The 22,466-nt window shown below is 46.1% G+C and overlaps 1 protein-coding gene across 2 annotated transcripts; it reads left to right on the forward strand.

Moving 5' to 3' along the window:
- The first annotated feature begins 42 nt into the window (after positions 1-42).
- On the forward strand, positions 43-20,670 carry AURKA (aurora kinase A). 2 transcript variants are annotated; one of them, XM_045053470.1, is made up of 9 exons: positions 43-181; positions 3,994-4,040; positions 7,279-7,558; positions 9,104-9,158; positions 10,420-10,611; positions 11,746-11,884; positions 16,344-16,492; positions 19,441-19,615; positions 19,748-20,670. In XM_045053470.1, the coding sequence occupies exons 2-9, from the start codon at positions 3,999-4,001 to the stop codon at positions 19,931-19,933; spliced, it is 1,218 nt and encodes a 405-aa protein (XP_044909405.1). In that variant the 5' UTR covers positions 43-181; positions 3,994-3,998; the 3' UTR covers positions 19,934-20,670. The 2 variants fall into 2 exon arrangements, with proteins under 2 accessions (XP_044909405.1, XP_006929703.3); XM_006929641.5 differs by having other exon boundaries at positions 125-272.
- Positions 20,671-22,466: the final 1,796 nt, after the last annotated feature.

Raw genomic sequence — 22,466 nt, forward strand, 5'->3', positions numbered from 1 at the left:
TGGACGTGCCTCAAGCCGTGAGGGGCTGTGAACCAATCAAAAGGCAGTGCCTCTCTAGCCCGGGCCAATGAGCTTTCGGATTAGAGGGTTTAACTCCTATTTAAAATAAAGACTTTGAATCGTAACGGCTGAGCTCTCGGCAGGAGTCGGCGGCCTTTGGGTCGGAGACGGGAGCCAACGGGTTTGTAGACCCTGGGACTGCTCTGTGAGGCGGACGGGCGAGGGCGGCGGGCCCGGGTGGCCTTTGAGCGGGCGGCGGAGGAAGAGTCGAGGTCAGGCGTCCCTGGGTCTCCACCTTCGTCCTCCCTTGTCCTCCTCTTCCTGTCCCCCTGCATCCTCCCAGCTCCTCTCCTCTGTGCCCGGTGCTTTCGCAGCGCCCTCCCATCTGCGCCTGGGTACTGGGGCGCCCTGTGAAATGCCGCTTGGGGGGTCGTTACACTCCTGGAGTGCGTGGGGTTGTTGAGTGGCTTTGGGGTGGGGGTGCCTTCTGAGGGGGTTCTCCTATCGGCCAGCACCTGGGTAAGAAAAAATAGGGAGGGCTTTTTTCGTCGGGAAGTTCACGTTCTAGAGGGGGGTGGGGGCCAGACGACGAACTGGCGCGATAGCTTTCAATAGAAAAGAGTAGTTGGTTGACCTGGGGCTACTTTGGAGGAATAAATGAAAACTTCCTCGAAGATGTCTTCCTTGGTGCGTGCTTCTGAAACCACAGACCTTGGACCACCTTTGTCGGGATTTCTGAGAGCCTTTGTTGAAAATGTAGACCCAGCTCATGAATCAGAAGTGCTTGGCATAGGATTCAGGTGTCTGTAGTTTGTCAGGTTTCCCAGCTGATTCTTGATGTTTCACGGAGAACCGGTGATCTAGACCTGCGCACATAGTCATCTGGGGATGGGAAAATGCTGGATGTGATTTGTTAGGTCTGTGGTTGGGCCTGACGGTCTCCACGTCTCACCAGTGTCGTCCAGATGGAGATACTGTCGCGGACTTTTAACGGTTCCTCCTCCTCCTTAACCTTCCTTGTTCTTTGAACGAAACACTTTTCAGCAGCACGTTCACTTCCACTCCGTGCAGACACTAGCAGGTTTGAAGAAGGCAAAGTCTTCTAAATGCACGGTGATGTGAAGTCTTAACAGTTTTCCTGTTTAGAATAGTAGGATATGTGGTTTGAACTGCAGGGTCTTGTGAAGGTCATTGGGTTATGTGGCTCCGGGACCTGGCTTGTAGACTGGAATCGCTGGGCAAGCAGTCTTCTTGGGGGCTCTCTCCAGCATTTCTGGATCAGAATCCTCATATTCCATTCTGTTGATGATGATTCCTCTCCCTGGGAAGGCAAAGTATGTTCCGTTGGAGCAAATTTCTGGCTTCTGTCGAAGACTGTTGAATGAATGCCCTTAGGCCTGTGTGATCTCATTAATCCGCTGCTTGTAATTGTTAGGGAAGGTGAAGAGAGCGTTAGAGTGTGTGTACAGCACGAGCTTGTAACTCCTTTTTCCTTTCTGTCGTTTCTACTAACCGCTGTTTGATATAAGGACTCTTCAGGGTGGAGTTATTTGCCTATTTGTGGAATGGATGTGGAAGCGTGGGGGTGGGGGGGTGCTTTCCCGCTGGGTTCTGGAACTCAGTATCTGGGTAAGAAAAGTACAGAAAGGTTTCCGTTTTCTTGGAGTTTATGTTCTACTTACTTGATGGGGTGTTGTACCTGCCTCACAGCATGGGCCTAGTGTTATAAACCGTTTTCATTACTGATTTGGCTTCCTTAGTGGGTTAACTCATTCCCCAGACACTGGTGGGTGTACCTACTGTGTGCCAGGCATGTTCCGGGGAGGCCGCAGTGAACACAGTGGGACTAAGGCCTTGCTCTCACGGCGCTTACTTTCCTTGGAGATACTGGCAGGGGGTGGGATATCGCCTGGGGAGGCAGAAATAAACACGCACAGTGAGGTTCTGTAAGATGTTAAGGGCTAAGCAGAAAAATAGAGATGGTCAGAAAGGAGACGTCTGAGCAGAGACCTGACTGGAACGAAGGAGCAAGCCACACTTCCATTTGAGCGAAGAGCCAAATGGTGAAGAGAGAACAGGAAGTACAAAGGCCCTGTGGCCGGGCACTGCTTTATGGAAAGAAAGAAGTTCCGTATGACCAGCATGCAATAGATAAGAAGAGGAAATAAGGCCAAGAAGGTGGTCAGGGTCCACACTCTAGGAGACTGTAGGCAAGGAGGATTTTGAGGGACCATGAGGGGCTTCTGAACCAAGGGCCAGCATGGCTGACTTGTTAATGGGACCACAGGGCGCAGTGTTGCGAATGGGCCATCACGGGGCAAAGGTGAAAGCAGGGTGACCATTGGGAGCCCGTTGCAAATAATTGAGGGGAGAGAGCCTTGGTTTGACCAGGTGGTGGTATTAAAGGTTGTGGGCAGTGGTTTTGAAGGTAGAGCCTCCAAGGTGTGCTGATGGATTAGATCTGGGCTTTGAGGGAGAACCGTGTAAAAGATGAGGGGACCCGAGTGACGGGCAGGATGGGTTTGCCAGCAACTGAGGTGGGGTCATCTATGTGAATAGGGTTGGGGAGATGGGGACAGGGAGGGAGCAGGAATTCAGTTTGGAACTTTTTTAAATTGAGATGCCTCTCCGATTACAGATTACAGGTCGAGATGTTTCGCAGGTGGCAAGGGTCAGGGGAGAGGTCTGGAGATGGAGGTTTGGAGGTCTCAGCCCGTGAATGGTGGTGGGAGCCAGGAGACTGGATGCGTGCACAGAGGGAATGAGCACAGCTGCGAAAGGAAAGGTGTTTCTGGGCCTGAGCTCAGGCTTCTGAGAGCAGAGGGGAGGAGTAGCCTGGAGGAGAGAGGAGGGTGTGTCTGGATGTGTTGGGATGGATGCTTGGCAGACCTTCGTGGGGGGATATTGAGCAGGTAGGTAGGTAGGAGTCTGGCAGTCAGAGGAGAGTTTAGGGTAGAAGATGTAAATTCAGATCATCTTAAAGATGTTTAGAGCTCTGGTGCTGGATGAGGGGCCCTAGGATGGGTATGGATGGAGAAGTGGGGTCCAAGGACTCATTCTGGGTCCAGTCTGCCCAGACTCTCAGGTTGGCAAAAGTGAGGCTGATCGAGCAAAGGATGTTGCGGCAGGACAGCTGTTGGGGGTTGGGGGGGGGGGGGAGACAAGCCTACAAGCTAGTGGAGGCTGGGAGTGGAGTACAAGTGACCTTGTCAGACGCTGCTGGGGTCCCAAGTGAGCTGAGGGCGCGGAATGGACTTTTGAATTTGCTAACAGTAGAGGTCAGTCATGAGCTGGCCACCCGAGCAGGCCAGTTTGTGGGATGAAATCCTGATGGGGGAGGGCCAGAGAGTGAGAGCCACGTGGGTGTGGTGAGTGTGGATGACTGTTCTGGAGCTTTGCTCTTGACGGGAGAGGGTGAGATGCTGTCGTAGCTGGAGTCAGTTATGGGGAAGGGGGGACCTGTTTTTAAAAGGCAGTGGCAGGGGAGGGGCGTCTGGGTGGCTCAGTTGGTTGAGCATCCGACTTTGGCTCACGTCAGGATCTCGCGGTTCGTGGGTTCAAGCCCCGCGTCGGGCTCTGGGCTGACAGCTCAGAACCTGGAGCTTGCTTCCAATTCTGTGTCTCCCTCTCTCTCTGCCCCTCCCCTGCTCGTGTGCTCGCGCGCGCGCGCTCTCTCTCTCTCTCTCTCTCTCTGTCAAAAATAAATAAACGTTGAAAAATAATAATAAAAGGCAGCAGGTATTGAAGCAGGCTCCTGCACTGATGGAGCAGGAGGACTCTGGGAGTGAAGTTGGGTGGAAGCCCCACATCTGTCCCTCTTGTCACTTGAGAAAATAAGACACCCTTGTCAGCTTCATTGGGACAAAGAAAAAAAATGTAAAATTTTTGTGTTGTGGAGGCTTTTTCATCAGGAGCTATATCCCTGACCTCGCACAACAACACTTTGAAGCATGAAGATTTGTGTACATTAAAAGTGGTTCTTTTTCTTTTCAGGCATCATGGACAAATCTAAAGAAAACTGCGTTGCAGGGCCTGTTAAGGTAAATCGAATAATCGTAATCTCTGTCACATTTAGAAAACCCAAATGGAGGGGCGCCTGGGTGGCGCAGTCGGTTAAGCGTCCGACTTCAGCCGGGTCACGATCTCGTGGTCCGTGAGTTCCAGCCCCGCGTCGGGCTCTGGGCTGATGGCTCGGAGCCTGGAGCCTGTTTCCGATTCTGTGTCTCCCTCTCTCTCTGCCCCTCCCCCGTTCATGCTCTGTCTCTCTCTGTCCCAAAAATAAATAAAAACGTTGAAAAAAAAAATTAAAAAAAAAGAAAACCCAAATGGAGGTTGGTTTTAGATCTGGAGTTCTTTTCACCGTCACTTTGGATTGTAACTTTAGAGGTGTCTGCTACATTCCTGGAGGAGTTAGTCCCCTTTCTCGGCATTTCATACCATGTCGTTGATGGGCACCTGTTATTTTGTTCTGCTTTGTCTTCTAGCTAGCTCTTTAAGTATCTGTTCCTCCACTGTGTGCAGGACAATAATGTATACAATAGGTGCCCGATACTTGCCTGTATTTGCTTGCTTGCCAGAGATTAAATTGCTTTGCCACAGCTTGTTCTGGTCACGCTGCAGGACATGGTAAGCTCCTAGGAATGTCGGGCTGTGTTTTAGTGAATATTTCCTGGGAATCCACTTTGAGCCAGGTTCTGTGTCAGATGCAGGGATTACAATGATGCAAAGTGCATGGTCTTTGACTAAAGAACTTAGCCCTTTTGGGGAGTTATGGGAGCCAGTACTGCGCCTTCACAAAATATGTATGTGTAAGATGACCCGAGTAATTCCGTGGAGGGTGGGTGCTCCATTCAGGTTGGAATGGGCTGGAATCCAAGAAGGGCTTCCCCAGGGAGGACCCTCTGCCTATAGTATTTGTGGAGCGGCTGGGTGAACGAATTTTTATACAAAGATCTTTTAATATAAGCAAGCCCCAGAGTTTTTTCCTTCTAGGAAATCAGCGTAAAAATACACACACACACACACACACATCAAGCAAGATTTGTGTGTGGGGGTGGGGGGTGGGGTGGGGTGTCTTATTTTTAGAAATTTTAATTTTCTTTTTTTACTAAGTTTTAAATTTAATGTTTTTAAAAATGTATTATAGAGAGAGTACCAGTGAGGGGGAGAGAGAATCCTAAGCAGGCTCCACGCTCAGCACAGAGTCCAACTCGGGGCTCAATCCCATGACCCTGAGGTCATGACCTGAGCTAAAGTCAAGAGTCGGATGCTCAACCAACTGAGCCACCTGGGCGCCCCAAGTCTTTTATTTTAATACCAGTGTAATTAACACACCATGGTTTATTAGTTTGAGGGGTACGTTACAGGGATTCAGCTCTTCTGTACATTACCCCGTGCTCATAAGGATAAGGGTCCCCTTTGTCCCCATCCTGTTTCACGACCCCCCCGCCCCCAACCCCACCTCACCTCTGGTAACCACCAGTTTGTTTTCTGTAGTTAAGAGTTTGTCTCTTTTCTTTCTTTCTTTCTTTCTTTTTTCTTCTCTTTTCTTTTCTCTTTTCCCCTTTGCTGGTTTGTTTCTTAAATTCCACATATGAGTGAAATCATATGGTATTTTGTCTTTCTCTTACTAATTTTGCTTAGCATTGTACTCTCTAGCTCCATCCATGTCATTGCAGATGGCAAGATTTCATTTTTTATGGCTGAGTAATGATCCCTTGTATATCTATACCGCATCTTCTTTACCCATTCCTCTATCAGTGGACACTTAGGCTGCTTCCATAATTTGGCTCTTGGTTTGTTTTTGTTTTTAGTTTTTTAATGTTTATTTTTGAGAGAGAGGGAGAGAGAATGTGAGCAGGCAAGGGGAAGAGACAGAGAGAGGGAGAGGGAGAGGGAGAGAGAGAATCTGAAATAGACTCCAGGCTCTGAGCTGTCAGCACAGAGCCCAGTGCAGGACTTGAACTTGGGAACAGCGAGATCATGACTGAAGTCGGATGCTTAACCAACTGAGCCACCCAGGCGCCCCTTTAATTTGGCTCTTGTAAATAATGCTGCTATAAATATAGGGGTGCATATATCCGTTTGAATTAGTGTTTTTGTATTTTTTGGGTAAATACCCAGTAGTGTGATTACTGGGTCGGAGGGTGGTTCTATTTTTAACATTTTGAGGAACTCCCATCCTGTTTTCCACAGTGTCTGTGCCTGTTTGCATTCCCACCAGCTTTGCAGAGGGGTTTCTTTTTCTCTACATGCTCACCAACACTTGCTGTTGGTCTTTGTGATTTTAGCCATTCTGACAGATTTGAGAAGTTTTCATTTTCAAATAAATGGATACTTCTCCTTTATTTACTGACTGAAAGTCTAAAATGATCAATTAGAAAAAGGCTAACTTGAGTCATGGTATTTGATTCTCAAGTCCTACGATAAAGATCATTTTAGGAAACTGCTGTTTAAAATGTCACTGCCTGAATGCCTACTGTGTTGTGGGCGTTGCTAAGCTGGACGTTGTGACCTGAGCTGAAACCAGGAGTTGAACACTTAACTGACTGAGTCACCCGGGCACCCCCAGATGATCTTCTAAAACATCTTCACTGAGGGGCGCCTGGGTGGCTCAGTTGATTAAGTGTCCAACGTCGGCTCGGATCATCATCTCGCAATTTGATTTCTAGTCTCACATTGGGTGCTCTGCTGTCCCCATGGAGCCTACTTCAGTTATTTAGATACTCTGTCCCCCTTCTCTGTCTCTGCCCCTCCCCCACTTGCTCTCTATTTCTTTCTCTCTCTTTCTCAAAAAAAAAAAAAAAAAATCTTTACCAGAAGATAACCACTGTTGAGTATTTTGACATATTTCTTCGTCTTTTTTCCTAAACATATGTATGATATTAATAAAGAAATTTCAATGGAATTGGGATTTTGGTATAAAGTTTTGCGTTGTAGCTTTTTGCTGGGTAATAATTCTCAAGCCATTGAGAATCCTTAGGAAGTGTTTAATGTCTCCCTCTTTAGATGGAAATTTAGTTCGTGAACATTTGCTTATGGGAGCATGATTTTTGGGAGTGGGGTGTTGGGTGGGTAGGAGGATCATTCTGGTATTCCTTTCAGCCATCTACTAACCACATCCTTTGGAAGCGCTGATGAACATTGCTTTCCCCTTCCACGTACTATCAGTGACCTTTGTTATTTTGTTATACTAGAAAAGAGACTTTGTGGAATTCTCAAAATACCCCGCTTTTGTTCATGAAGACCATGACGTTTATTTTTTCCCTCTCAATCTAGACCACAATTCCCCTTGGCGATGGTCCAAAACGTGTTCCAGTGACTCAGCAATTTCCTTCTCAGAATCTGTTATCTGCAAATAGTGGCCAGGCTCAGCGGGTCTTGTGTCCTTCAAATTCCTCCCAGCGAATTCCTTCACAAACACAAAAGCTCGTCTCCAGCCATAAACCGGTCCAGAATCTGAAGCAAAAGCAACTGCAGGCAACCAGTGTCCCTCGTTCTGTCTCTAGGCCGCTGAATAATACCCAAAAGAGTGAGCAGCCCTTGCCATCGGCCACTGGTAAATCAACTTTTTGAGACTATTAGATTGTTATTCCTTCCAGTTGCTTAAAAAAAGGGGGGTGGGGGTGGAGGTGGAGGATAGACTTGGCGTTTATTGTTTGGAGCCCTAGCTTTGATGTCATTTTTATTGAGGATACGGAGAAAAAGCTGATGTCAGGTTGAGGTAGTAGGGTCTCCTGTGGGCCAGCCCTGCGCTCAGGGTGGAGAACCTGATTCCCACCCTCGTGCTTTGATTGAGGAACTGAAAACTTCCAAAGTCTGGAGTGTGGAGGGCAGTTGGGGAAGCAGATGAACTTGGATGGACTGAGGCCGGTTAGGTGAGGTCACAGTGGAAGCTGTTGGCTTGTTGAGGAGTGGGGCTTCATCCCCTGGGCATGGGGAAATTGCCGAAAGGTTTTCCAGCGGAGGAGGGACTGGCCTTCTAGAAATCTTACTAGATTGGCTATGTGGAATGAAGCGGAGAGAAGCAGAACTGCACTCAGGGGCAGCAGACAGGAGGCAGGCTGCCGGGGGTTAGGTCAGAGATGGCAGGGACCCGAAGTGGGCGGGGGCAGGTGGATGTTAGTAGTCCTTATTTACCAGCCTGGCATGCCCACGCTCAGGAGAAGTGCTTCCTTCATCCACGTCGTCTCCTTCAATTCTCGCAACCACTCTGTGCGGGTGGTCGGTGACCAACTCTGTTTTACAGACGAGGGAGTGGAGCCTCTAAAGCATTAACTTGCCCACAGACACAGCAGGATGGAGGGGTGCAGGCAGATCCAAGGGCTGACCTCGGACGCAGACTGGGTGGAGCCGGGCAGTAAGCTGGATGTAGGGATGGTGGTTATATTGCCGCCATGAACTGAGGTCGTGAAGCGCGAAGGGAGAAAATCGGCCTGGGCTCCCGTCACGTGTCTGAGCAGAGCACACCCTGCTGTTTTGGAGTTTGAAGTGGAAATGTCCAGCCTCTGGCTGATGAAACGATGACTTTAGCACCCTGTTGTGCAATCGGTTTATGGTACATTTTGCTGAATCAGGGCTTCTATTTTTATATTTCCCCTTGGCAACTAATGAAGGAAGGTGGCCGATTTATGTTTTGTTGCACGCTGTTAATTTGTATGTAGCTGATGGAGAGTCGGCTGGCCCACTTGGGGGGGGGGCGAAGGTGATGAGTGGGTGCTTATCATGGGTCGAGAGATTGGCAGTTCTGCCTTAGAAGGTCTTCATTTGGAGACTGAGGCTTCTGGGAGAATCTGCATAGTCTTGAGCTTTGAATTATTGGAGGGCCTAGCTGTATGCATATGTATCTCTCTCTATGTAGGTGTATATCTGCTCATCTTTAGAAATCTAGAAAAGGCTTCACCAGGTGGGAGTCAGGTTAGGGTGTGGTAATCTTTTTTCTATAAAGAAAACTAAGAAGATCTTCCATTCTGGACACACCGTTAATATTTTGGTGACCATTCTTTGATTCATTTCTGTTCATAGGTTTTTAATTTATTCTGTAGAGTTATTCTAAAGTAATTATAATTATTCTAAAAGCAGGTTTTTGACTTATTCCATATAGGAAATAATTCTGAAAAGGAACTGACAACAAAACAGAAAAATGAAGAATCAAAAAAGTAAGTTTTATTTTACTTACAAAGTCCTGAGCTATTGTGCTGTTAGAATATACTTTAATTAATTAATTAATTAATGTTTATTTATTTTTGAGAGAGAGAGAGAGACAGTGTGAGAAGGAGAGGGGCAGAGAGAGAGGGAGACTCTTGCCATCTGAAACAGGCTCCAGGCTCCGAGCTGTCAGCACAGAGCCTGATGTGGGGCTCAAACTCAGACCATGAGATCATGACCTGAGCCTAAGTCAGACACTTAGCCAACTGAGCCACCCAGGTGCCCCTAATTGCAAGTTTAATTATGGGAACTTGTTAAAAAATAGAAAAGGTCTTTATATTTTCACTTAGCATATATAAATGTTTCCAAATTCTAACCTTTGGAAAAAGGGAATTTTAATGATGTTTACTCGTGACTCCAGCTTTTCTTACTGCGTTCCAAATTTAGAACAAACTTGTAGGAATCTGTTACAGAAATGTGTAAAATAAGTTCCTCTCTACCCTCAGAAGTAACCACTACATATAGCTTAGGTATGTTTCTATACTATTTCTATTCTCCTGTTGCAAAACTGTATACACACGTATATATGACTATATGAATATTTCAACAGTATTCATTGAATTGTTCTTTATACCGTCTTCCCCGGATATTTTCCAAAAGCTTGTTCCCAACTTCTGAACTGTGTAGACTCTACAACGTAGAACGTAATGTCTATAATGTAGTAGGAGGAGCCAGGAATGAACCCACAGGCTTTTTTGCTTGACTGCCTAATAGTGGCTTTCTGAGAATCGAAATCCAGCTGTAGGATCCATCCCGCCTGCTTTGGCAGACTGATTGTCCACCCCGAGAGTCAGCATCTCTAGGTTGGAGGAGGAGGCTGTGGTTAGCCTGCTAGAGGCCCACAGACCGTTCTGAAGGCTTCCTCCCTCCACTTACTTACCTAACCTTTCCTGTGCTCTTTAACGGTGGTGGCAACAAGTGTGCACTTCAGAGTGTAGTACTGTCTTGGGACACTTTGCGTTAATGCTTCAGCTCTAAAAGCCCAGATTGTTCTTTGTCTGAGTCATACAGTCATTGGCAGATAGGGGAGCGGGGGATTTAATGCCTGTGGAGACTCACATAGCGTAGTTATTGGCTTGGTTCTTGCCGAGGTTACCTAACGAATACAACATTAAATATAAAATTATTTAGAGGTCTATCTACTACCCGTTAATAAATTGTTAGAAAAGATTTGTTTTCTTCATATTTTAAAATATTCAAAATTTTTCCTAGAAGGCAGTGGGCTTTGGAAGATTTTGAAATCGGTCGCCCGCTGGGTAAAGGAAAGTTTGGTAATGTTTATTTGGCGAGAGAAAAACAAAGCAAGTTTATCCTGGCTCTTAAAGTATTATTTAAAGCTCAGCTGGAGAAAGCAGGAGTCGAGCATCAGCTGAGAAGAGAAGTAGAAATACAGTCCCACCTTAGGTAAGTTTCCAGATTGATGTTTGAGAGAATGTGGTACAGAACCTAGTTACTAAGAGTTAAACCATGGAAGGCCTGCTCCATAGTACTGCAAAGAATGGTTTAATTCATCATTTTTCAAGGATTTGTCTAGAGAAGTGCTGTGGTCCTGAAAAATCACTTGGAGGTTTATGCTGTGTTAATGAAGTAATTTATATGAGTCAAATTTGTGTGTGTGTGTGTGTGAGAGAGAGAGAGAGAGAAAGAGAGAGAGAGATTAAGGGAAATGATACTTCTGAGTTCTTTTTTTTCTTTTTTTTAAATGTTTATTTTTGAGAGAGAGAGAGAGAGCGAGCGAGCACAAGGAAGGTCAGAGAGAAAGAGGGAGGTGCAGAATCCGAAGTAGGCTCCAGGCTCTGAGCTGTTAGCACAGAACCCAACAAGGGTCTTGAACTCACGAGCCGTGAGATCATGACCTGAGCCGAAGTCGGATGCTCCACCCAGTGCCTCGATATTTCTGAGTTCTAAGCAGAGGTTGCAAACTGGCAGCCTGCAGGTTGACTTTGGCCAATGGGTCTTTTTCCTTTCTTTTTTTCCTCTTAGTATTTTTTTCAGGCTTGAATCACTTGTTAATACTTAAAAACCTGTCCAGTCAGGCCTGTAACCCTCCCTGGCAACAACTAGCTGGAGCTGAAGGGCTACTGCTCTGGGCCGTGTTCTCAGCTGCCCGAAGTCCTCAGCAGCAAACATCTGCTGCTGTTGAACCCTGCTTTTAAGTTGTGTCTCCTAGTGCTTGGGAATCAAACTGCTGTGGGAGTGCCATGCCTCTCCCTCTTTCTAATAGGCAGAAAATTAATATATAGCTGAATTTCCCCCCCTAATAATAAAGATGACCTGAAGGAAGGAAATAATCTTAACCAAACCTGAGGTCCATTAATACCTTGCATTGCTTGTAAACTGATAGGCAGATGTGTGTATTTTTCTTCAGAGCAGGTCTGTAGTTTCAGATTCTCAAGTTTGGTGAAGGGTATGGTAGGGGGTCTGTGACCAGAACTAATTTTCACTGGTTTTACATGAGGGGTTTGATTGGTACTTAGTACATATTCTTGTATCCTCTCCAGAAAGCAGCTGTTAAAGAGTATTCCTCCTTTGTTGCAGGCATCCAAATATTCTCAGATTGTATGGTTATTTCCACGACGCCACCAGAGTTTACCTAATTCTAGAATATGCACCTCTTGGAGCTGTCTACCGAGAACTTCAGAAACTGTCCAAGTTTGATGAGCAGAGAACTGCTACTGTGAGTTTTCATTTACTGTCCTAACTCTTGTTCCCTCTGTTCCACCCCACATAGCAATGCACCCTTTCATTACAGTCCAGTGGGTTTCATCTAAAGAAAGATTGCTTGGGGTGCCTGGGTGGCGCAGTCGGTTAAGCGTCCGACTTCAGCCAGGTCACGATCTCGCGGTCCGTGAGTTCGAGCCCCGCGTCGGGCTCTGGGCTGATGGCTCAGAGCCTGGAGCCTGTTTCCAATTCTGTGTCTCCCTCTCTCTCTGCCCCTCCCCCGTTCATGCTCTGTCTCTCTCTGTCCCAAAAATAAATAAACGTTGAAAAAAAAAAAAAGAAAGAAAGATTGCTTAATAGGATCAAATGTTTGAACGAAAGAATCAGAATACCTTAGTTGTACCATCCATGCACATAAAATCAAGTACCAGGTGGAATATTGTGGCTGGTGTGTTTCCACAGCGGTTTTCTAGAGAAATGTATATGTGAATAGTTGCCCTCTTTTTTTAATTGCATTTTTATTTTTTAATGTTTATTTTTGAGAGAGAGAGAGAAATGGAATGTGAGCAGGGGAGGGGCAGAGAGAGAGGGAGACACAATCTGAAGCAGGCTCCAGGCTCCCAGCTGTCAGTATAAAGCCCGACGACGCGGGGCTGGAACCCACAAACTGTTAGATCATGACCAAAGTTGAACGGCCAGCTGACTGAGCCACCCAGGTGCCCCTTTGTAGTTATCCTCTTTTTTAAAAAGTTTACAATAGTTTTAGATTTACAGAATGTGAAGATAGTGCAGACTTATTTTCTCCTGTTTATCTTACATTAGTGTGGGGTACCTACTATTCACCTGGCTTATCACTGCGGGTGTTGGCCTTGGTCCCCTGGCTGAGGTCACGTTCATTAGGTGTCTTTGCTGTGAAGTTACTCTTTTTCTCTTTGCATACTGGGTTCTTCTAAAGCGTGTCACTATGCACAGCCCACACTTAAGGAGTAGGGATTATGTGCCACCCCCACCCTAATCTACATAAATTGTTCAGAATTCTTCTGCATCAGAGATTTGTCTGTTCTCCCTTATTTATTCAGTCATTTATTAATGTGGACTCATGGATATTTTATACTTTGAGTATAGTCCAATACTACTTTGGCCCTTGGAATCCCTTTCACATGGCTCCTGTTTTAGGTGGGTTTTTGTTGTTGTTGTTGTTTGTTTTTTTGTTTGGTTGGTTTTTTTGACCTACTCCCATCATTGTGGGTGTGGTGTTTGAGCACTTCCCTGCATCTGGCCCTGTAGGATGCTGCACCTCATTTTGTAGATTTCCTATCTCAGTCCTAGAATCAGCCATTTCTCCAAGGAGCCCTGGTTCCTTTTATGGGAAAATGGTATTAGAAACCAAGACCTGGGTGCAAGATGTGCTCATTGCTAGTGGGGTGTCGTGTCTTCTCCGTGATCTCAGCTGACAGAACAGGGACTAATCTATGTATACACATGTATCTGTATTTTTATCCATTTGTATCTATATTAAGCAAAACATGAGTCCATTACCACAGGATTCATTCTACCCTCCTCCCCTTGTTTATCTGTAACCTCCCATTGCAGCCTTGAAAAACCTGAATTCTGCTGTCCACCAACAGTTTGATTTTTCAGTTCCAGTGTCCATGTGCAGTGGTATCCGAATGATTAACCAGTTACCCCAGTGGGGAAACAACTAGATGCATTTAAGATTCACCTGTATCTTTTCAGGGTGCGGTAGCTCATTTTTTATTGCTGAATAATATTTTGCAGCATGGCTACAGTACAGTTTATCACTTCATCGATTGAAGGGTATCTTGGTTGCTTCTAGTTACTGGTGATTATGAATAAAGCTGCTATAAACATCTGCATGCATGTTTTTGTGGGTCGTACGTTTTTAACAGATTTGAAAACTAGCTTGTGTGGTGAGATTATGTGTAACTTTATAAGAAACCGTTAAACCGTCTTCCAAAGTAGCTACACCATCTTTGCATTTCCACCAGTGAGTGTGCCCCTGTTCCTCCTCCTCACCAGCGACTGGTACTGTGTTTTGGAGGTTAGCCCTTCTTATTGGCGTATGTGGTAACTCATTGTTTTAATTTGTAGTTCTCTAGTGATCTATGACAGGTATCTTTTCATGTGCTTATTTGCCATGTGTATCGTCATCTTTGCAGTGCCTGTTCAGATTTTTTGCCCATTTTTAATCAGGTTTTTGGTCACTTTGAGTTGGAAGAGTTCTTGTATATTTTGGATACAGGTCCTTTATCCCACACGTTTTACAAATGTTTTCTCCCAGCTGGTGGCTTGTCTTTTCATTTTCTTACCTGCATCTAATCTTAACATCCAACATAATTGGGTTTTTGGTTTGGGTTTTTGGTTTTTACCCTACGGATTGTGCTTCTTCTTTATTTTGGATGAAATTACTTGTTTGAAGAAGTAGAGTGTCTTTGGGCAGTTTTTTTGTTGAATCAGCAGATGATGGGTGGTTACTTTGATTACACTCATTCTTTCTTTTTGGCATTGATGGAAATGGTGTTACTTTCAGGTGGTTGTACTTGTGAATTCACAGCACGAGTGGTGAATGACCCTTTGGTGTGGTCTCAGGAAAATGGACATACTATTTTAAACTTAATGTTAAATGTTTGCTTTGTGGATAAGTAGAAATAGATTCATCTTATTACTTTCAAAATATTAGCTAACCAAATTTTGTCTTATTTAATTGGCAGTTAATATTTCTACTACTACGTTTTGTTCAATCCAGATGGAGTTTATGTTGGTGTAAGCAGTAGTTACTTGAAAGAAAAACTTGGTTCTTTCTAGATTCTATAGTAGTTAGAATGAATATGTATGCACACTGTTTCCCTTTTCTGATTAATTCAAATAAAAGTAAGTGTAGAGAAATATTGGGGCCCTTTATACATATTCACAGTGTGATGTGGGAGGTGTGAAGGAGGCGGCTGCTGGAGAGCCCTGGTTGAACTAGCTCCTTGACCTTGATTTGAGCGGAGAAAATGCCTTGCCCTCAAGAATCTAGTATGTGATCTTTATGTCAGTAGCTCAGTTTGGTGTAGAAGAGCTCTCTTTGCCTCCACTTTCAGTTTATTATTTTCTAGATTTTGGTCTCTGGCTTTTGCCTGAAAAAAATGAAAACGTTTCTTCTGACCATGATATTTGCTTTTTACAGCAATTTGTCGAGTAGAACTTTTTGGTGTAAAATAATGTGTTCAGTTCTGTCTAGTGGTTGCTTTGGAAAACCTTTCTTCAGCCAGAGTGGGTGGCTCAGTCGGTTTAAAACATCCGATTTCGGCTCAGATCATTATCTCACAGTTCATGGGTTCAAGCCCCACACCAGGCTCTGCTAACATCTTGGAGCCTGCTTCAGATTCTGTGTCTCCCTCTCTCTGCCCCTCCCTGGCTCACGCTCTCTCTCTCTCTCTTTCTCAAAAATAAATAAACATTAAAAAAAAAACAAAACACCTTCAGCCAGAACTAAACATATTCTTTCAATATGCTGATAGCAATTCTTATCTTTTTGCTAAAACAGATTCTGGACTTGCTAGAACTCTCTTTAGCTGAGATGAAAAGAAAACTAACGAAAGGACTGACGTGCTGTGTGTGCTTTTAAAGCTGACTAATGAATACGTATACCCCCAAGTTTAACACTATGTAACACGCAAATGTACCTGCTTTTAATTTTTTTCAAGATTGTTTTTTCCCCTTAAATTTTGAGTTTCAAACAAATACTTGTGTTATAAATTGATCTTGGCTTTAAAAATGGGAATTAAAAAAAATGGGAATGGACTGTACTTGAAAATTAAAAAAAATTTTTAATTGTTTACATGTCTGACTTGCTAATTTGTGCCAGTTTTTCAGTTGTTATCATCATTCATTGCTACTAGTATTTCTAGCTCGTCAGTTTTCCCCCCTGTCCTTCAATGTCCTATCTGCTATATTAGCAAATAACTTAGTATGGAATACTCGTATTTTATGCTAAACATGAATTTGGTTCGAAAAAAATTTTTTTTTAGAGTCGTCTGTTGTTTCTAGCCTTAAAACCTATAAAACACATTAAAATCAATGTTGGCTTTCCTTTCAGAAGAGATGTCTAAAGTTGTGTTATATAGGGGCGCCTAGGTGCCTTAGTTGGTTAAGCATCTGACTTTGGCTCAGGTCATGATCTTGCAGTTCACGAGTTGGAGCCCTGAGTCGGGCTCTGTGTTGACAGCTCTGAGCCTGGAGCCTGCTTCCGATTCTGTGTCTCCCTCTCTTTCTTCCCCTCCCCTGCTGGTGTTCTCTCTCTCTCTCTCTCTCTCTCTCCCTCCCTCCCTCCCTCCCTCCCTCCCTCCCTCTCTCTCTCTCTCTCTCTCCCCCCCCCCCTCCCCCCCGTCAAAAATAAATAAAAACTTTAAAAATAAAATGTGTTGTCTAAAATGTGTGACGCAGACTCTCCATACTTTTTGTTTCCGTAGTATATCACGGAGTTGGCAGATGCCCTGTCTTATTGTCACTCAAAGAGAGTCATTCATAGAGACATTAAGCCCGAGAACCTGCTCCTCGGTTCAGCTGGAGAGCTTAAGATTGCGGATTTTGGATGGTCGGTACACGCCCCATCCTCCAGGTATGTAACCTTAGAGGTGGAACTTACTTAGTGTTTAGCAAAAGCCTTCGGGGCTTTCAGGAATGAAATAGTCAAATACTTAAGGATAGAAATGTGGAATTGGGGCTGGTCACAGTTACACATACTTGGGAGAAACCTAGGCCCGTTAAGTGTCTTTGAGAATATTTGATTCTCCTACTGTTGTGGGGTTATTGTGTCGGAGGCCTGGGTTAAAGATGCTTCATGTCCTCAGAGGCTAATGAAGGGGACATACGGGACAAGTGAAGGACAGAGGAAGTGCAGGATGTGTTGGGTGGTGATGCCTGGGGCAGTGGTGAAGTGGAAACTCCGCTGCTTCCTGGACAGGAGACCGGTTTCAGAGGGCCGCACACAGAGCTCTAGAGCTGAGGGCACAGAGCTTTGGAGAATTAAAAAAAAAAACAGATTTTATCCAAATTGGTTTGGATAGAATTCTCCAGGTGGTGGTTGGATTCTCTGTGGTGTGCTTTTGTCAGTAGAATAGTCCTTTCTTGTCCCCTCTTTTTTTTTTTCAACGTTTATTTATTTATTTTTTGGGGGGGACAGAGAGAGACAGAGCATGAACGGGGGAGGGGCAGAGAGAGAGGGAGACACAGAATCGGAAACAGGCTCCAGGCTCTGAGCCATCAGCCCAGAGCCTGACGCGGGGCTCGAACTCACGGACCGCGAGATCGTGACCTGGCTGAAGTCGGACGCTTAACCGACTGCGCCACCCAGGCGCCCCTCTTGTCCCCTCTTAATAGAGAGATCTTAATTTTGCAAACAAGAACTAAAATCTTCTGTACTGTTTTAATTTAATTTGGGTCTAATTAAGATTTTGAAGCCTCGTGAGGTGGTAGGGCATTAAAAACCCTCATCTACTGGTAAGTTTGTCAACTTTGGCAAAGGACTTAAAAAATCATAGCCATCATAATACTTTATACATTTTTTTAAACCACCTATATCCTTTAACCTAAAATAGATGACGTGGTGGAGGTGGGAGCTTTATTTTTGCCAGATCACTTGTAATTGTTCACAGCAGTGCATTGAATCTGTTGTAGTGTCTCTTTTTTTTTTTTTTTTTTTTTTTTTTAAGCTGGTTGTCTGTCACTAGTGGGAGCTGTTGGCACCTAGTGAGGCAAATGATGATGAAGAATTGTAGGCTTTGTAAAATCGCAGGGCTAAACTGGACCTTAACCTGTCCGGTGGTGTCACGTGATGGGAAAGATAAACGTCCTTTTCAGAAAGGATACGCCAGCCATGTCGCCCCACCTCCCCAACACGAGTAACCGTAAGAGCTCCCGGGAGTGCTGTCGTTGGAGGAACCTGCTGACTCGGCCCCTTTTCAGCATCTCCGTGGTGATGAGGGGTTTCACGTGTGCTCTCTGGGTGCCGGGCGTGCTGAGCATAGGGCCCGCGTGACCCCCTAGGAGAGCCAGTGGCAAAGAATAACTGATAGGAAGCAACGAAGACCTCTGCGTGTTCGCGCCCGGTTGATGTTTGCCACCCCCGGCGTATTTCTGGCCTTTGGTAGAAACACACACAGAAGTGCCGAATCGGCGGCTCGATTGCTCCCATCTAGGGCCTACATCCAATGAGTGCCAACATTTTGCCATATTGGCCGTGTCGATTTTTTGGTGAATAGACCAAAATAAGTCAATTTTCAAAATTATATTGCAGATGTTATGCTTCATTCTCTGGCCACTTTGGGATGAATCTCCTAAAAATAAGGACATAGTCCCTATAATCACGACCGTTATCACTCCTCAGAAAATTAACAGCCTTGTCAACAGCTATTTAGTCCATGTTCACATTTCTGCAGTTGTCCACAAAATTTAGAGCTGCTCTTTAAGTCAGAATCCAACTAAGGTCTGTCCATGCATTATATTTGATTGTGTTTCTTTTGTCTAAATTTAAACCAGTTGCCTCACAATTTAAAATGGATTTTTCTTTTTTATCCCTTTTTTCCTTTTTTATTTAAAACATTTTTTTAAATGTTTATTTTTGAGAGAGACAGAGTATGAGTGGGGGGAGGGCAGAGAGAAAGGGAGACACAGAATCCGAAACAGGCTCCAGGCTCTGAGCTGTCAGCACAGAGCCCGATGTGGGGCTTGAACTCAGGAACCACGAGATCATGACCTGAGCCACCCAGATGCCCCTCTTTTTTTTTTTTTGTAATGTTTGTTTATTTTGAGAAGGGGGGAGGGGCAGAGAGGAAGAGAGAGAACCCCAGGCAGGCTCCACACTCAGTGTGGAGTCTGACACGGGACTCGGATCCCACGAAGGTGAGATCATGACATGAGCTGATGGCAAGAGTCAGATGCTTACCCACCCATGCGCCTCTAGAATGGATTTTTCTGATTGTGGTGTCACTTATCTTGGTCCTTTATCTTCTGTGGTTGCTGAGAACTGGAAGTAGGTCTAAGGACCTGAACAGTACTTTTGGCAAGAATACTTCCTGGGCCACCCTCACGTTTCAGTGTCTCTCTTGTACCACTGATGTGTCAGAAGGCAGCATGGATCTGTCACGCCAAAGCTAGTGTTTTCACAGTGGGACAGTTTTTTAGTGTTTTTGTCACTAATGTCACAGGACCGTCAAGCTTTTTAGCATCTCTGTAATATAAAAACAACTACGGAACTCCGAATTGTATTTAGAGAGAGCTTTCCTTTTCCAGCTACTTTGATATAGTAGTGATACTTTTCATCACTTACGGAGGTTCTGGAGTGGGACAAACTTGGGGCGTGGCTTGGTTGCTAGCTGCGTGATCTGGCGCATCTCCCTCAATCTGTTTCTTGTCTGAAACTGGGGATTTAAATAGTTTCTGCTTCATAGCCTAGGATCTGGCCTAGGGAGGGCACTCCGTCAATGTTAGTGTAATCGTTAATGACGTTTAGCAGCAATTAGGGTAATAAAAACAGGTGCACCGACCCGAGCCTGCCTCCATTTTTAGGAGAACCACCCTCTGTGGCACCTTGGACTACTTGCCCCCAGAGATGATTGAAGGCCGAATGCACGACGAGAAGGTGGATCTCTGGAGCCTTGGGGTACTCTGCTATGAATTTCTAGTTGGGAAGCCTCCATTTGAGGCGAGCACATACCAAGAGACCTACAAGAGAATATCGCGGGTAAGACCTTAAGGAGAACTGATCTGTTGCTTCTTGTCGAATTCTTATCAGCCTTCACCTTGGCCCTGAGCTGAATATTCATACTGTTCTGTCTTAAGCCGCGTTTTGTGACTGTCACTTGTCGTACTCCAGGTTGAATTCACATTCCCTGACTTTGTACCGGAGGGAGCCAGGGACCTCATCTCAAGACTGTTGAAACATAATCCCAGCCAAAGACCGACTCTCAAAGAAGTACTTGAACACCCTTGGGTCACGGCAAATTCATCAAAACCATCAGGTAGCCAAAAAAGCAAAGAATCAACTGGCAAACAATCTTAAGAATCCTGCAGGCGGAGAAATCCACGAGGCCCAGTTGGCGACACTGTTGACGGCCTGGCCGTGACCCATGACCGAGGGCACTGCAGACAAGGGCCCACCGAGCAGGCGGTGCCTCACCCTCCCCGGTCAGTCCGCTTCCGCGAACAGTGCACTCTGGAGTGAAAGTAGCCGCAGGACTTGTGGCCACTTCACAGTCCGGAGGCAAAGTTCACCAGCAGCCTCCCCACGGCCTGTCTCAAGTAGGGTGTCCTTGTGGAAGGCAGCTCGGGGCCCGACTGCGGGGAGAGTGGCCACTCCGCCCCGACTCCATCGGTGAAAGAGGTGTGCAATGACCATCCGGTCCCTACGTGTGCATCTGCCTTCCTCGGTGGCCGAGCCTGGGAAAGCTGTCAGGATGAACATGTGATTCTTTCTTTTAAATGTCAAAATAGAGATTTCTATATAGACTGCTATGTCATTTCCCTGGCATCCCTTCAGGACTGTTCGGTGTCTGTCCCACACTTGCGCCAAGTGGACGTGGTTAAGGACCAGATCAGGCTTAAGCCCTCGGTGACTGTACACTCGAACGCGTGCTCCACCTGTGTCTTGGGGCTGGCTGGATGAGACCTGTCTCTGCTGTTTCGAAATGTCAAAGGGCTGATCTTTCCGTGGTTTTGATGCTTTATTTATACAGTTTTGGTGAAGCACAGTAAGTCACATATAAAATGATTAAAGTTGTCACGTGTCTAACCTTGAAATTATAATGTATTTTCCAGTTCATTCTACCCTTTGGGAAATGCTGGGCTAAGCGTGGCCCCCTGGGAAGGCGGGAAGGCCCCCCAATGGTGCTGTCAGGGCTCTGGAGCCGGGCTGGCCTGTGAACGCACCTGCCCTGCGACGACTGGGGACAAAGCAGTAGGGGTGCCTCTGACGGTAGTGGGGACAAGTCAGGGAGCTGGCGAGCTGTGATGGGTAATTAGGTAGGAGAGGCATCCAGGGAAAGTGACATCTGAACTAGGCTTGAAGGGCGGCGAGGACTTAAAGGCTGAGGGCAGGAATGGTGAGACAGCCCTGTGGCCCCGGGAGGGGGCGGCAGGAAACCTGGCACCACGGGGGCAAGCATATGGCTGTGTGACTGGGTGGCAGGGCAGGGGCACCAGGAGTTGGGCTGTGGGGGCTGCCAGCGCCCTCTCTCCAGCCTCCACTCTTTCCGCTGTGCCCAGTAAGTGGTAGTTCCTGCAGTAGGAACATTCCGTGCAACAGCCCAGCTCGGGGAGCCAGAACCCTTGGTGGGTCCTCATCCTGGGGGACCACCTGATGAGTCAGTAGTACAGAGGTGGGTGTGCCTGGCATGGCATGGGCACCTCTGGGGGGTTCCCTAGAGCTACAGGAGGTCAGGATGGACCAACGGCTGAAGGAGTTGGTCATCTACGCCCACACCTGCCCACCTCTGGGCTCTGACCACGTTTTCGAGAAGATGCAAAGAGTTCTACATGTGGGGTGAACTAGTTCTTTGCAAACTGGTTTTCCAAGCGTGGCCCTTAATTCTCTGAAGGAATGCTCGCTTGGCTGGAATCCCTCCTTCCCAGCCGCGTGGGGATTTGAGCACAACCTGTGTTCAAGCCTCCTGCCCCTTCACAGCTGCTAGAGGCTTCCTTTGCTCTCCTTGTTATCCGGCTCCCAAGGGAGCCAGTATCCCAAGGGATACTTGGCAGGTTATTTTTAATATCTTTATTACTTTGGAGTTCTGCCATGTATGTAAACATTAAACGTGAGTACACGAATACAGCGAGGCTACGTGGGTAATTTTTTCCACCACTTGTTTGCTATTGGCCTAGACGTGAGCAGGTGCCATGCAGGTGTATCCCTTTGATTTCTTGTACTGTGTGCTCCTAACGCATCAAGCTACGTGTTTGTTTCTAGCTGCCAACATCCTCTCCTCAACCAAAGATGGTGAACTTGACAGTGGAAGGGTTGAAGTTCCTGACCTGTGCTTTCATGGCCAACTTTTGACATAAGGAACTAGGTGCCAGAGACGTCTAATTGTAAGGAAGAGGCCAGCACAGAGAAACTTGTCCGCTGTGCTGATGCAGGCACAGAAGCTTCAAAACACAACTGAGCAGGGGCGCCTGGGTGGCTCAGTCGGGTGCTGACAGCTGAGCCTGGAGCCTGATTCTGTGTCTCCCTCTCTCTCTGCCCCTCCCCCACTCCTGTCTCAAAAACAAATATTAAAAAAAAAATTCAAAACATAGTAGAGCTTCAGTGGTCCATCCAGTTAATCCCCGAGGGACAAAGGAGGCTTTGCTCCTCAGTCTTGAGCTAAACCAACCTCTCCGTCCCCAGGATATTTCACACACCATCCACCCAAGCGTCGTTCATACGACATGACTAACTTCACCAGTGACACCGGCTAAACTGCCATTTCCCCAAACCCACACGAGCAAAGAAAATAGCTCATTGTGTTAGCACAACATTAACACACGAGTCACACGCCGTGCTGCTCATAACCGGCAACAGTTCCGGCTCCCCCGGAAGAGGAATGCAAAGTTCTCTG

This window comes from Felis catus, chromosome A3 (genome assembly GCF_018350175.1).
Source record: "Felis catus isolate Fca126 chromosome A3, F.catus_Fca126_mat1.0, whole genome shotgun sequence".
Classification (NCBI taxonomy): Eukaryota; Metazoa; Chordata; class Mammalia; order Carnivora; family Felidae; genus Felis; species Felis catus.

Excerpts from the sequence above, each read along its gene's own strand:
- AURKA (XM_045053470.1), top strand. The coding sequence starts at position 3,999 with ATGGACAAATCTAAAGAAAACTGCGTTGCAGGGCCTGTTAAG. Across the intron at positions 10,612-11,745 it reads GAAATACAGTCCCACCTTAG|GCATCCAAATATTCTCAGAT; the intron begins GTAAGTTTCCAG and ends CCTTTGTTGCAG. Across the intron at positions 19,616-19,747 it reads CCTACAAGAGAATATCGCGG|GTTGAATTCACATTCCCTGA; the intron begins GTAAGACCTTAA and ends GTCGTACTCCAG.